Source organism: Mastigoproctus giganteus, chromosome 2 (genome assembly GCF_048544385.1).
Source record: "Mastigoproctus giganteus isolate SK-2022 chromosome 2, ASM4854438v1, whole genome shotgun sequence".
Taxonomy (NCBI): Eukaryota; Metazoa; Arthropoda; class Arachnida; order Uropygi; family Thelyphonidae; genus Mastigoproctus; species Mastigoproctus giganteus.
The window spans coordinates 125,919,267-125,934,382 of record NC_143576.1 but is presented as its reverse complement, the minus strand read 5'-3'; the positions used below and the strand labels follow the sequence as shown (position 1 = coordinate 125,934,382).

The window sequence follows — 15,116 nt, the reverse complement described above, 5'->3', positions numbered from 1 at the left end:
CAGTACTTTTTTGTTTCATCAATTCATGTTAAGTTGAGATAGCATCTGGTAGAATGTGCATTGTTTTCATTTATTGTCTGCTTTTTAGTGGTTGTTAGTATAGTTTTGCCGCAGTTAGCAAAAGAAGTATTTGATTCAGTTGAAATATGTTTGACTTGTAGCCAGACAAAAACTTTTAGTGACTTGCATATGGTAATTAGTCATATCTGACAAAATGTTTTTTTTTTTTCCCATACCTCAGGATATGTAAATTTGTTTGATTTTGTAATTTTGGATTTTTTTCCTATAAACAAGTCCAACTAATTAGTACCGCCTTTGGAAAGAGACTCAGTTTGAATCTGTCAGAATAAGAACTAATTCCATTATTTTAAAAAAAAAAAGGGTAGAATTTTAGTTCACTTTTGAAGTTGGATATCTGAAAGAATTAGTTTATTTAAAATGTGTAATGCAAAAGGGACATAAACTTCGTTGTAAAGGGATGTGACATTCAGCAAAAAATCTTTTGTTATCAGAAGTTACAAGCATTTTATTTTGTGTAAGTGAACTGTAATTTTAATAGCAAATTATGATATGGAGCAGTACATAGTTATAATAGTATGCAAGAGGATACTAATGCCAAATTTCCAGTACAAGACAATGAGTCTCATAGGATGATTTAATGTGTGTACTTACCTGTATGAAACCAAATATCGTAAGTGCAGCTGTTTATATATTTTAATTTGGCCATAGCGATAAGAGTCCAATTTTCATAAGGAAGCAAGCATGTCATTATATTTGGATGATCTGGATGAGTCTTAAGTAGTTTTATCACATACAGTTGCTTCTAATTTCTCATAATAAGCTTTAGCATCTAATACAACAATGATATCACCTTTATCAGCCTGTGAATGGCAGTGTTTTTATTTAATTTCAGCTCTTTTAATGCATTTCACTGTATGTGATTTGGGTTAAAAAGAACAGTAAAAAATCTGATTAAATGGCATTATTAGTCTGTCGAAACACTTCTTTTTGAGGGGATTTCTCAGGACTTATTTGGAATCAATATCTTGTTTTATTGGAATATTCTTAGGCAGCAATTAAGATATTTATGTAAGAGTTCTAGTTGGGAGGTTGAAAGCTGATACATGAATAAATTTATGACATTCTGAAACATATTCTCACTGTGCTGTGACCGATGTTCTTGGCGCATTATAGCCTCAGTTGCTGATGCGCCAATAAAATACAAACAAACAAACAAGCTGTGACCGCATTGCACTACCTCAGGATCTGGCGCAATATGGCCTAAGTAGCCCTTGCTCCAGAAACTACCACAACAATCACCTCAGGATCTGTGGAGGGATGTGGCAAAGGAGCATATGTGCTTGGAATCCAAAAACATTGTTTGAGTATAAATACAAATATTCCAAATTTGTTCTAATAGACATTCAGATTTCATGGCTCAACAAGGAGCAAATCATAGATTTATAATACTTAAATTTTATTGAATATAGCAGATTTCATTAACAAGCATTTGTTTTAATGCCAAATTTACAACAGACTACAGAAACTACTGGCATGCTTTATGAATACCCACAGAAAAGGTAGGAATAGCCTGTAACCCCAAATATTGTTTCAAAAATCCATTATGATGTACAGGCAACACATTTTTTAACTTTAAATCAAGGTTCCTTTGGTTCATTTTTAATTAAAAGACATATAAATATGGATTCCTGAGTGATTCAAATGATAAATCGAATTTTTTTTCACATAATTTGAATTTGCAGTTACTGGTTCCAGTGTCATAACCATGAAATCAAATTCATTTAATTTTATTATACCCTTGTGCATTTTAGACCACAGCCACATCCTCTCTAATATACCTAGTTCTCCATAGCCCACATTTTCAAAGTTTTTCCTTATATCGATATCCTTTTTCTTAGGATATCCATATGCATCATTTTAAAGTGCTGCAGGCCAGTTATGCATGAAATGGTAATGCTTACTTTATTTGTAACAGTAAGAATGTTATAGAAGTGGGTTACGAATCTATGAGATACTTAGATAATGCTAATAAACATCATGGCTTAAGACCTATTTTTAAAGGCTATGATAATGTATTTTAGCTCTTCTTGAAACACTTCAGGATCTGTTCAAGAGTGTGTATTTAAAGGCATTAAGGACTTGTTTAAATAAAACATTTTTTTATGCTAATAGGGTGGTGTGATATAAATGAAGAAACTGCTTAGTGTGTGTGACCATTTTGTATATTCTAGCATGTGGACTGTTATTGGCTGTTGTTCTCTTCAAGTTTATAAGTGCAGTTTAATTTCCTGGAGTGAGTTTACAAGCACTGTATTGGCCCTGAGGAGGAAGTTTTTTTTTATGAAATTTCAAAAATCCATGGCCTAAAAATGAAAATATTTGTATATACATGCTTTTAAAGTATTAATTTGGTCTGATTTTTACTTGGTTGGCCAATATCAGAGTGAAATTTTCAAAAATCAAATCAGCATTTTTTTTTTTTTTTTTTTTTAAATAATTGTAAAAAATAAAAACCCAGTATTACTTCAGTTTTCGATGTAATACTATCTTCTACATCTATGTGTTGCTTTATTCAGTTTCATCAACTTCTGGATCCAAATTCTAGATAGTTTCTTTTTTTGCAAGCTAAATCATACAACATGCCTGACAGGCACAATCTCCTCCTCAGCTTTTAAAATAAATTTTCATGCTGAAATTATTATAACCTGTGCTTAAATAGAGAAATTATAGCGACACTTACTAGAAGTTAAACTTTAACATATATTTTTCCACATTTAAAAATACACATTATTGACTCCTCATGTATATAAATGTTTATATACATACTTAGTATTCTGGAAAGAGTTAATCTAGTGTGGAGAGAACTAATTTCTGAAAGCAGCTTATACTTCAAGAAATAAACTATTAAATATGCATCACATTACAAACCCTTTACCAGTTCACATGCATAATGAGTCAGAACCCCGATTCGTTATGCACGTGAAGATGATATATTAAGATTATACTTAACATATCATCTACATGACAGATATTTAGTCATATATTATCCATTACTCATGTGTGATGGAGTAAAAATGTGATTTTTGACCAAAATCAGGTAAGTTTTTGCCAAGGTGGCTGTGATGCACCCAAGCTCATAAAGAGCCCAAAAACTTGCAAGAAAGTTTTTCCATTATTTGTGAAGAAATGCGCTCATAATAGGTTAGTTGAGATTAGCAATATCATTTAGGGACAGTTTTGTCGCATTTCAAGGTAATGTGTTATTGAAATACAGAACATGGTGTTATTAGTGTCAGTCTGCGTTGCAATTAACATTGATCTTAGTATAAAGTGATAACATCAAATGAGGCTGAAACGTTAGCTGGCAAAATGTGGGTAATATGGTAATGAGCTTCAATTGTGTTGACTGTTCTAAACAGTGAGGTTTTCATTAGAGGAGAAAAGATTTGAACAATGAAATTCAAAAGACAGCAAAGGCAGAAGAATTTTTATATGAAATAGGTCTGGGAGGGTGACCAATTTTATGTAGTTTGGTGAAGCCAAACAAATGCATTGGGAAATTCTTTGCACACCCATTTGTAATGGAGTGTATAAATAAAGCTTGTTGTTCCTGAATTCACAAGAATTATATTAAGTTTATTCTCTAATCTTGACATTATGGAAATGTCTTTGCTTTTGTATTGTATGTATGTATCGGTATCTCACCATCTTTATATCCTTTGCATATGATTACTGTCATTAGCTTTGCATAATTTTTTTTTCCACATATCTAACTGTTTAGGTGTACAGTTGGAAGTAGTGCTAATTTTGGTATTGATAATAACATTAGTTTCATGTATGATTCTGTTTCAGTAGGATGATATTAAGCTTAAACTTTATTTCATCAATGGACATGCCTGTAACATACATAATTGTTCATTAGTTAATGATTGACATGAGAAGGTTTTAACAGAATCGTTTCTTAGGCGGCGAATTCAAGGCCATTAAATAATGCTATTCACAAACTTTTCTTCCTTAATTCAATGAAACAAGCAAAAAACTCCTTTCCAATAACATCTATTACTCCCTTCAATTTGTTCATTTTCACAGCTACATTGAATTACAGTTTAAATGTAACTTAGTTGCATCAGCAGCCAAAAACAGTCACATAGAAGGTAAGAACTCCATAATTCACATGATTTGGAACTATCAGCTGCCCTATATCTACTTTAATAGTCTCGTCCCACTATCATGTTTCTGTACTTCTAAGAAATATAATCATTGGCCAGTGATAAAAATATGTTTAAAGCCAAGGATAAAGTTCCTGTTACTGAATATCCAGAAATCATTGTGGTGAATTAAAACTGGAAAATCATTTGTGCAGTCGAATATTTCAACATTAATGAATAGGGTTATCAGCCCTTAATAATATTAAAAGTTCCTGCATTCATTTCATGAATCAGTAACTTTTAATATTATTAAGGATTGTTAATACCTTACAAAAAATAGTACTGAGTGTTATCTTAAATAAGGATTGCTTGTATTTGTAATTTTAGAATATAAATAAAGTATATTTTTGTTGCATAAATTTTTGCAGGTCATCCTTAGCAAATATAAGAATACAGGAGAATATTTTGCAATTAAAGCTCTTAAGAAAGGTGACATAATTGCAAGAGATGAAGTGGAAAGTCTTATGGCTGAAAGGAGAATATTTGAGGTTGCTAATTCAGTTCGACATCCTTTTCTTGTCAATCTTTTTGCATGCTTCCAAACAACAGTAAGTTAAATTATACACAACCTAGTATGTCATTTTCTTTTAAGATATATTATTGTAAATGAAGAACCCATCCGTTTTTCATATTAAAATAATAATATGTAGAGCATATGATTTGGAGATGGAATCTTATTTATTTTTGTTTTAATTTTTAAATAATTGCAGATTTTGATTTAAATTTCCTCTGATTTTATTATAAAAAAATTAGTTTAGCTTTCTTTGTTGATTGAATCCCCAAAATTGAGATTGTTTCAGTAATATCAGCAAGCAAGTGATGCACTCTATTATATATACAACAGTGTCAGTTTAATGAATTTGTGTGGATGACCAAAATATTATTAGTAGTAGTAGCATAGGATACAATAAAGCAAACTGTCCCTTCCAATAATTTGTCTAGTTCTTCCTTGAATTTATTCATACTATGCACTTCCACAATGACAAATAAAAGTTTGTTCTAACAATCAAATACCTGTTTGTCTTCAGCCAACCTCTATACGTGTATCTTGCAACCATCCTTCCTCAATTTGCACCTGCGAAGTGTATAAGGCTCTGAATGGGTTGAGTAAGCTGATTGCTGATGGGATTCTTCCTCTTGCTCAGATTAAGAACCCGAGGGGGCACAGATTCAAATTGAGGAAAAACAATTGTAGAATAGATGTGCGAAAATTTTCCTTTAGCCAGAGGGTCGTTGATTGGTGGAACAGACTTCCATCTTTTGTTGTGGAAGTTGATAGCCTAAATAAATTTAAGGCCGAGCTGGACTGGCATTTAGAACGAATGGAGGGGTGAAATGGGAAGGTTTTTTTTTTTTTGGCTGATGCTGCATAAGCTTTCTTTCTTGTATCGTATGCCTCTACTAATGCTAATTTGAACTTATCCCCCTCGTGTGTAGTCTGCGGAGGAAGAATGCCATCAGCACTATGCTTGCTCAATCCATTCAAAGTCCTAAATCAGATCACTCACAATTTGCAAAATTGAACCTTTCTTGGTAAAACCACCCTTTCATTCCCTTCACCAATATCATTGCCCTTCTCTGTTTCCATTCTAGTAGATCTATATCCTTCCAAAAATGAGGCCTCCAGACCTGTATGCAGTACTCAAGATGTGGCCTGACCATTGTCTACAATTGTATTTCCCTTTACAATGGATTAATCAACTTATCTCTGCTATCAAGGTTATTGTATATTATTGACAAAACCCATGAGCTGTCATGGAAGCCTGTCTACGTTACTCAGAGAACCTCAGATCTGACTGAACAATTACCCCCAGATCTTCATTTTCCATTCCCCTGAATGCAGTGCTACATGGTTGGTATGTTAATCTGTGATTACTTCTACCCATCTTGAACATCTTCACTTGTCAATGTTAAACTTGAACTGCATTTGTCAGCCCATCAACCTTATTTTTCTAGATCTTGTTACAGTAGCTTACCTTGATTACTGTCATTAACCACGCTGCCAACCTTTGTATCATCTGAAAACTTAGACATTAAGCCCGATATACCTTCAATGTCATTAATAAATATAGAAAACAACAATGGGCCCAGCACTGAACCCTGGGAGACTCCATTAATAACCACTCTGTCTTCTCCCACTCACAATCCTTTATCCATAGCAGCAACTTGCCTTTAATGTCACACTGCTCCAATTTATACAGCAGTCTTTATGTGCAACAGTATCAAAATTTTCCAGTTCCTTTATTACTGCATCAAAGGATCCAGTCAGGTTGGTCAGACAAGATCACTCCTTAACAATCCATGCTGTGATTGCAGTATAATTGCATTCCTCTCTAGATGGTCCTGTGTTACTTCTTTTACCTGAGACTGTTTTCCTGGAACAGAAGTTAAGCTTATAGGTCTCTGTAATTACTCATACCTTTGTATCTCCCATTTGTGAATTGGAGATACATTCTTCCCACATTTCCAGTCCATAAGGGCCTTTCCTGAATCCAAAAATATTCTCATAATTATGCCTAATGGTTTGCTTACCTCCTTTGCTACCTCAATATAATTGGATAGATCACATCTCAGATGCCCTTTTTTATCTTAAGCTTCAACAATTTCTCTTCCACTTTCCTCTCAGTTATCACAAAATCATTTAACTCACTGTTAGATTTTGATGAGGTTCTGGCATTCTTCTCCCTAAAGAACTCCTTATGCATGAATGTGGATGCAAAATTATGATTCAGTATGCAACATAAACAGGAACATTTAACAGTTAAACCATCAACGTCAAATGGACTGATATGATTCAACCCTGCCTTCAACTGTTAATATAAGTAAAGAAGTCTTTGCTGCTTTTCTTTGCCAGTGACTGTTCATTAGTTTGCCTAACCTCCTTTGTGATTTGATTACCAACTAGTTTATATCCACAAACTTCTGTATTACTGATCATATCCATCCCATGCATTTTATTTCTCTCTACAAGTCTCATCAGTTCATCTGACATCCATTTAGGTCTAAGCCTGGAACAAAATTTCTTAGTTGTAATGTAATTAGGAAATTACATTACGTGGTGATTTTCCATGAAATTTCTCTCTAAATAAACGCTTTTCTACCACATGGGTTTTTAAAGTTGGTTTATTTAGCCTTATTGAATAAATGTACTTAGGTAATTTTAGGAATTACCTAATTGTATAATACAGGTAATTTTTGCCTGAACCCATTATCAGGCCATACTCAGCTGTGCTGTTTGGAAATTATTACTTACATCTAGGATTGGCAGAAGGAAAGGAGGCAGACTATTGTTGTAAATGGTCATTCTTCAAAGTGGGTCAGGGTTATAAACCGGGTCCTTCACAATTCAGTTCAATTCTGAGGCCGCTTTTGTATATTATCTTTTGGAATGAAATTGGTGAGGAATTGAGGAGTATGATATCTATATTTTCAAATGATCTAAAGTTTAGGAGGGCGATTAACAGTGCAGGTTTTCAGAGCGATTTGGATAGGCTTCATGAATGGTCAGAAAAATGGTAGTTGCATTTTACCCGAAAATTAACTGTAATTCATTGAATAAAAATACAAATTTTTTTTCTATCTTTGTAAATGATATTGGGTTTTTATTGCAGTAGTTTTTGAAATTATTTTTTTATGGTTTTCATACAGAAATTGCATGTGAGAACTTATCATGGGCCCTGCCACTGTCTTTGCAAATATTTGATTTTTGCTTGATGAGTAGTATGATACCAGACAGTTGCCAACACTATATTTGTATAGTTTCAAGGGAGAACAAATGTGGGAGAGCAAACCCAGTTTTCTCTCAAGGTGGCCACTACACCGTGGGAAGTATTGTATGTAGTTTCAAATTTCCTACACTGTGAAGTGTTCCAAATTTGAAGTAAATTTTGAAATAAATTTGAAAACAGAAGTAACTCATAGTATTGAATATATATGTTTTGTGTATTTAGTGGTCTTTTAAACTGTAAAATGGAAGAGACAAAGAGACTATTTCTGTTGAATTAAAATTTTCAAAAATAAAAGGTGAAAATGCAGAATATTTTAAATGTACTACAGTCCATTAAGAAAAGATGAAATATCAACTCTAAGTAGAATTCAAGAAAAACGTTTTCCAAAAATAAAAAAATAAAAACTTTGACATTGGTCAGGTGAACACCGATTCACCACTAGTTAATGCTGCCGGTTAAGGGTCTATGTGTAGGAAATAATAATCTGAGAATAACTTGAATGGTGGGTCGAGTTGCAAGACATAAATGAGGAAAGAAACTTGAGTGATTTGATACAATCAGATGTGAAAGTTAGCATGATTTGCAAGCAAGCAGCCTGGAAGACTGCTTGCTTACAATTCATACTAACTTTCACATCTGATTAATTGGTATAGAGTGTATGTGATGCAACTTACTTATCCCTAGATGTATACTTTACATCTAGGGATAAGGAAGTTGCAATTCCCTTGTTAAAATCAGTGGTTAGACTATAAATGAGGAAAGAAACTTGAGTGATTTGATACAATCAGATGTGAAAGTTAGCAACCTGGGTGCGTGTCTGGGTCTGGGTGCGAGGTTAGCCTGTGCGGTCGAGTTCCTTGAAGCTCTTGGAACAGAGAAGTTTTTCCTGATTTATTTTCTGATTTATTAGCTTAAATTGTCATATTAACTTATATTCTAGAGTAGCTTTATATTCCTAGTTACGATACTTAGTTTAAAGTTTAATTTAGACAGCGATTTTGTGGGTATTACTTAGTATCGGTAACGGTATCAAATCCACGTGTTACAAATTGAATGAGAAGTCTTTTTTTTTAACCAAATTTAGTCGATTTATTAACCAATTGTTATATCAAATTATCTTCTATAAATAGATTATAGACCTAGTCAGGATCCTTAGTTTATTCTAAATTGAGATAGCGAGATTTGGAAGCTAATCAATACATACAAGTCCGTAGAAGTACCGTTCGAGAATTCCCGCCATTTTTACACGATAGCATAAGCTTAGTGTAGTATAGTGCATAATATAATATTGTCAATTAATCAGTAAATCTATTAATCTTGATAAACCTTATTGTCAATTAAATTGTATTTTTAACTCTATATATATATATATATATATATAACGACTTAATCGTAACAAATAATTAATACATAACTATAGTGGTACACGTGATACGGAAGTTGTATAAAGGGAACTCATAGAAAACACTAGATACCGAAAAAAAAAAATATATATATATAACATAACTGTTTTGGGATATAACTTAAGGATTTAATTTTTGTTTTGAAATTTTATTGAATTAAATCGGAATCATGACTCTGACCAGAGCAGCAAAGCAAAAGGCTCAAGCTAATGGGAGTTCTGTGGTTCAGGGGAGAACTGAGGGGGGCAGTTGCTCTCTGAATCACAGTCTTTTAAAATGCACTGTTTGCTTGATGTTTGCGGAGCAGTCGGGTACGGGAAATGATACTGCCAAGGATGTCTTTGTGTGTGCACGATGTAAGGAGTGCAAGGAAATCAGGCAACAACTCAGCGTTGTTATGGGCCTTTATGAGAGCTTGAAGGATAGGGTAGATACCCTCGAAGGAAATAAATTGAGGGGCCCATCAAGCTCTCAGCTGCCCACATCAACGCCAGAGCTTGCACTTGGTCATCAGGCAACACAGAGGCAGCCCCCTAGGCAGAAAGCGCTGGTCCCACAGGAACTAGTAGTTGTTGGTGACTATTGTCAGGGAAACGGGGAACATGCTTTGTAAAAAGGATAGGTGGAATAGGACCAGGGTATGTCTGCCAGGGGCAAAGGTTGATGACGTTGTAGGGCGGATATCATCTTTTAAGGGCACAAAAGGTGATATAGTTGTACACGTTGGCACTAATGATATTAAGAGTAGGAGACCGGCGGAATTACTTAGCAAGTACAAGTCACTGTTGAAAAAAAGCCGTGAATTAGGGTTGAATTTGAAAGTGTCTGCAATTCTGCCCGGACACGATAGGAGGGAGTATGTGATGAGAGCTTTGTCGATCAATTCGGCCCTGGAGGGATTGTGCAAGGCTCAAGGGGTAGAATTTTTTTCAGCCTGGACTGTACTTGTTAACAGGAGAGATTGCTTCTACAGGGATGGGATACACTTAAATAGAAAGGGTGCAAGAATTTTTGCTGATGCTGTCGAGGCAGTGTTAGGTGGGTCAGAAAACTGCTAGTTCGCGGGGATACAAGGACTAATAGATTAACAGTAGCCACTGGCAGAGGTGGAAGTGATTCTTGCACTGCTTCTATTGAATGAGCAGAAGCCTGAAAAACAAGATGCAGGATATTTCAGAGACTGCTGGGAGTCATTGCGGTACAAGTAAACACATGGGTTGTGTTAGGGTAGCTAAGAATAGAAACAGGTGCATGTATAGCTGCGTGTACACCAATGCTAGGAGTTTGGTAAATAAATTTGATGAATTTGAGGTATTGCTCAAAACATCAAAGGCAGATATTGTTGGGATATCAGAGACGTGGTGTCACACAGATATAAGTAATGCAGAACTGGAATTTGGGGAATACAATGTGTATAGAAAGGATAGACAGGACAGGGGGGAGGAGGTGTTATGCTATTAATTAAGAAACACATAAAGTCCAAGGAAGTGAAGCCAGTCGACATCGATGGACAGGGCAGTGTCGAGTCAGTTTGGTGTGACATAAGCATAGGGAAATCAAAATTGAGAGTAGGAGTGTGCTATAGGCCTAATGACTCTGATGAGTATAATAAGATATTGTACAGGGAAATAGAGTGGGCCTGTAAATCAGAGAGTCTTATAATGGGGGATTTTAATTTCCCAGATATTGACTGGAATTTGTGGGTTGGTCACTCGCACCAACAAGTCTTTTGTGGATTTATTGGATGATTGTTTTCTACATCAGCATGTTCGTGAGGCAACAAGAGGGAGCAGTACTCTTGATCTGATTATCAGAAGTGATTCTTCATGCATTAAGAATCTGCAGATAAAGGAACCACTAGGTGGCAGTGATCACAGTGTGTTGAAGTGGGATTTACTCAAGGAGGTAACTACCATCAGAGGTAAAGGGAAGGGTTTTTGTTTTTGTAAAGGTGACTATGATGGTCTGAGACAGTATTTAAATTCTATACAGTGGGACCAACTGATGATGTTACCAACAGCAAACTCAAAATGGGAAGCATTCAAGGAACTAATCTTGGAGGCTACCAGGCTTTACATACCAACTAAGAAATATTGTTCAAGGTGTAGGCCTAAATGGTTGTCAGATGAACTAATGAGACGTGGCAGGGAAGAAAAATGCATGGGATACATACAAATTAATGGGTGACATGGAAGCCTATGATAGATATAAGTTGGTCTGTAACCAAGTCACAAAAGAGATTAGGCAGGCAAAGGCAGACTACGAAAAATCCTTGGCAAAGGATGCAAAGAAAAACAGAAAAGAGTTCTTTACATATTTAAACTCAAGAAGGAAAGGGATGAATCAGATTGGTCCACTGGATATTGATGGTTCAACAGTTGAGGATCCTGCTCAGGTGGCTAACAATCTAAACGAGTATTTTGCCTCTACATTCATGCATGAGGAGTTATTCAGGAAGGAGAATGATGTAGGTAAAGTAAACATTGGCAGTGAGCTGGACGATTTTGTAATAACTGAGAGGAAAGTGGAGGAGAGATTGTTGAGGATAAACATAAAAAAGGCACCTGGGGTGGATGGGATCTATCCAGTTATATTAAAGGAGCCAGCAAAGGAAGTAAGCAAACCCCTAGCCATAATTATGAGAGCTTCTTTGGACTCAGGGGAGGTACCCATAGACTGGAGATGTACAAATGTAACCCCAATTCACAAAGGAGGATCAAAGGCTGACACAAGTAATTATAGACCTGTTAGTTTAACTTCTGTTCCAGGTAAATTAATGGAGGCACTGGTTAAAAAAGCACTGCAGGATCATCTAGACAAGAATTCAGTTATAACTCAGACGCAGCATGGTTTTGTTAAGGGCAGGTCTTGCCTAACCAATTTGATTGGATACTATGATGTAGTCACAAAAGAACTGGATGCAGGGAATAACTTTGATATTATATATTTGGATCTTAGAAAGGCTTTTGATACTGTTGCACATGGAAGACTGCTGCACAAATTGGAGCATTGTGGCATTGGAGGCAAATTGCTGCTATGGATAAGGGGATGGTTGAGTGGCAGAAGACAGAGAGTGGTAATCAATGGGCACTGCTCAACGTGGACTAATGTTATTAGTGGAGTTCCTCAGGGTTCAGTGTTGGGTCTGTTGTTGTTTTCGGTGTTTATGAATGATATTGATGATGGGATATCAAGTTTAATGTCCAAGTTTGCAGATGATACAAAGGTTGGCAGGCTTGTTAAGGACACCACTGACGCTATCCTGTTGCAACAGCATCTGGAAAACATTGAACAAATGGGCTGAGAGGTGGCAAATGAAGTTTAACATTGACAAATGTAAAGTACTACATATGGGAAACAGGAACCCCAGAGCAACGTATCAACTCTGCGGTACTACACTGACAGTGGTGGAGAATGAAAAGGACCTGGGGGTAATTGTGCAGGCAGATATGAAGTTCTCTGAGCAGTGCAGACGAGCTGCAAGGGTAGCTCATGGTGTCTTGTCAATGATATACAGGAATGTTTCTAGCAGGGATAAGGAGATGATTATTCCCTTGTATAAGGCAATGGTTAGGCCACATCTTGAGTACTGTATACAGGTCTGGAGGCCTCATTTCAAGAAGGATGTAGAGCTGCTGGAACGGGTACAGAGAAGGGCAACAAGATTAGTGAATGGAAGAAAGGGTTGCTCTTACGAAGAAAGGCTTAAGTTTTGCAAATTACAGAGTCTGGAGACTAGGCACCGGCGAGGTGATCTGATAGAGGTGTATAAGGCTTTGAATGGTTTGAGCATGCTCAATGCCAATGGGATTCTTCATCTTGCTCAGAATAATCACCTCAGAGGGCATAAATTCAAATTGAGGAAGGACGGATGTCGGATAGATGTGCGGAAATTTGCCTTTGGCCAGCGGGTGGTTGGTTGGTGGAACCGACTTCCATCACTTGTTGTTGAAGTTGATAGCCTAAACAAATTTAAAGCTCAAATGGACAGGTATTTCGAACGAACGGAGGGGTGAAATGGGAATGGTGTGTGTTTTTTTTGGCTGATGCTGAATAAGCTTGCTTTTTTGCATCATATGCCTCTACTAATGCTAATGCTATATTTACAATAACATGTTCAGGTTTGTCGGTCACATTTAAGGAAAGACATTGAAATTTTTGAAAGGTTCTTGAAACTGTCAACTTGTCTATTGTTACAGATTACAGAGGTTTGAGTTAAAGCTTGGAAATGGTATCTCAGAGAGGATTTGATTAAGTTGTATAATGCATTTGGGGGGAGGGATACAAACTGAATGATAGATTCTTCACATTGAAATGGGACACAATAAGGAGAGCTAAATATAAACTATTGAAGAAAGCTAATAGACAGGACCTTGGGAACTTTGGTCAGCTTTTTATCAACAAGTTGAATAAACTGCCTTCCTGGGTGATTGAGGTTGATAATCTGGTGAGAGTTTAAGGGGAAATTGGATTACTGCCATCTGGCAGTGGGCAGAGTATGATAGGGTTGTTGTTTGTACAGACTTGGGTTTTTTTATGCTTATATGCAGAAAACTATATTTTAAAACTGTGGTGTATATGAGAGAGCCTGGTATATCTTTTAGCAGTGTGATTAATTTCTGAATTGCTAGAATATATATATGCTATTAATGGTTTGGCATGATGCCCCATTTGATCATGCCAAAATATGCTGTTAGGGAGATTTTGTACCATTTTGTATTACGTATCCTCAGTGGATCAAGTGTCTTTCCTTTTGAATGGCTATCTCACACACTACTCTTAAAACTGATTAACTTTTATTCGTGGGATCATATGGTAGCAGTGTTTATGAAGTAGAAATAAATTGTTAATGAAACTGAGTTTGATTGTTCATGTTACTGTTATGTAATACATGTGCTTCTTATATCTTTGACCAGGTTCAGCAGTTGTTGCTATACCGTTTCCAAGTTGGTCCAACTGCACATGTGAATAACAATTTGTAATTTAGAAGGTAAATTGGAAAAATAAACTATCTAATTCTTAGATAATTGTTAATTTTGTTATCCATATATGCCCCAGGTATTAGAAAAAATCCTGAACTTGATTTTTGTCTAATACCTGCACGCAAAGCTTGAAGCAGGTCTATCTTGGTAGTTATGACTATTAACCCCTCAACATTAGTGGATACTATTCTGTCAACTTACTGAATAATACGTGTACAATCTTATTTGACCAATTTTGGGGATGAAACATTGTTTACTCAAAATTTAATGCAAAAAAGAACTGAGGCACCATACTTTTTTTTCTCCTTTTTCCTTTGATGCTGTATAATCTTTCTTGCATCATTTTGCCATTACTAATACTAATAACATACCAACTAAGTGGTACCACACTCAGTTTACTGGAATATTTATACAGTCAGTTGAAAGTTCTCTGAGAACTGCAGATGGACTGCTAGGACAGTTTGTGGAGTTTTGTCAACATATGCAGGAATTTTTACAGCGGATAAAAGTGATTATCCTTTTGTATAAAGCAAAAAAACCACCTTCTTGAGTACTGTGTACAGGTCTGGAAACACTTATTTTTGAAAGGATGTGGATCTTTTGGAACCTGTAGAGAAGAACAGTGCACTTCCACAACCCCAGATGGAAGTGGGAAGTTGGAATAAATTCAAGAAAGAACTAATCGAATTGTTTGAGGGAATGGATGTGGGAAGTTTTTTTTTTTATGATGCTGTAAACTTGCTTTCTTGCTTCATTTGCCAGTACTACTATTAA

General features: G+C 35.7%; 1 protein-coding gene across 1 annotated transcript in view; it reads left to right on the top strand.

Annotated features, from left to right (window-relative positions):
- Pkn (serine/threonine-protein kinase N) overlaps window positions 1-15,116 on the top strand; it is a 718,384-nt gene that overhangs the window by 501,962 nt on the left and 201,306 nt on the right. The window contains exon 15 of the mRNA XM_090368665.1: window positions 4,598-4,777. Coding sequence (XP_090224791.1) covers window positions 4,598-4,777 — 180 coding nt within the window. The remainder of the gene's footprint in view (window positions 1-4,597; window positions 4,778-15,116) is intronic.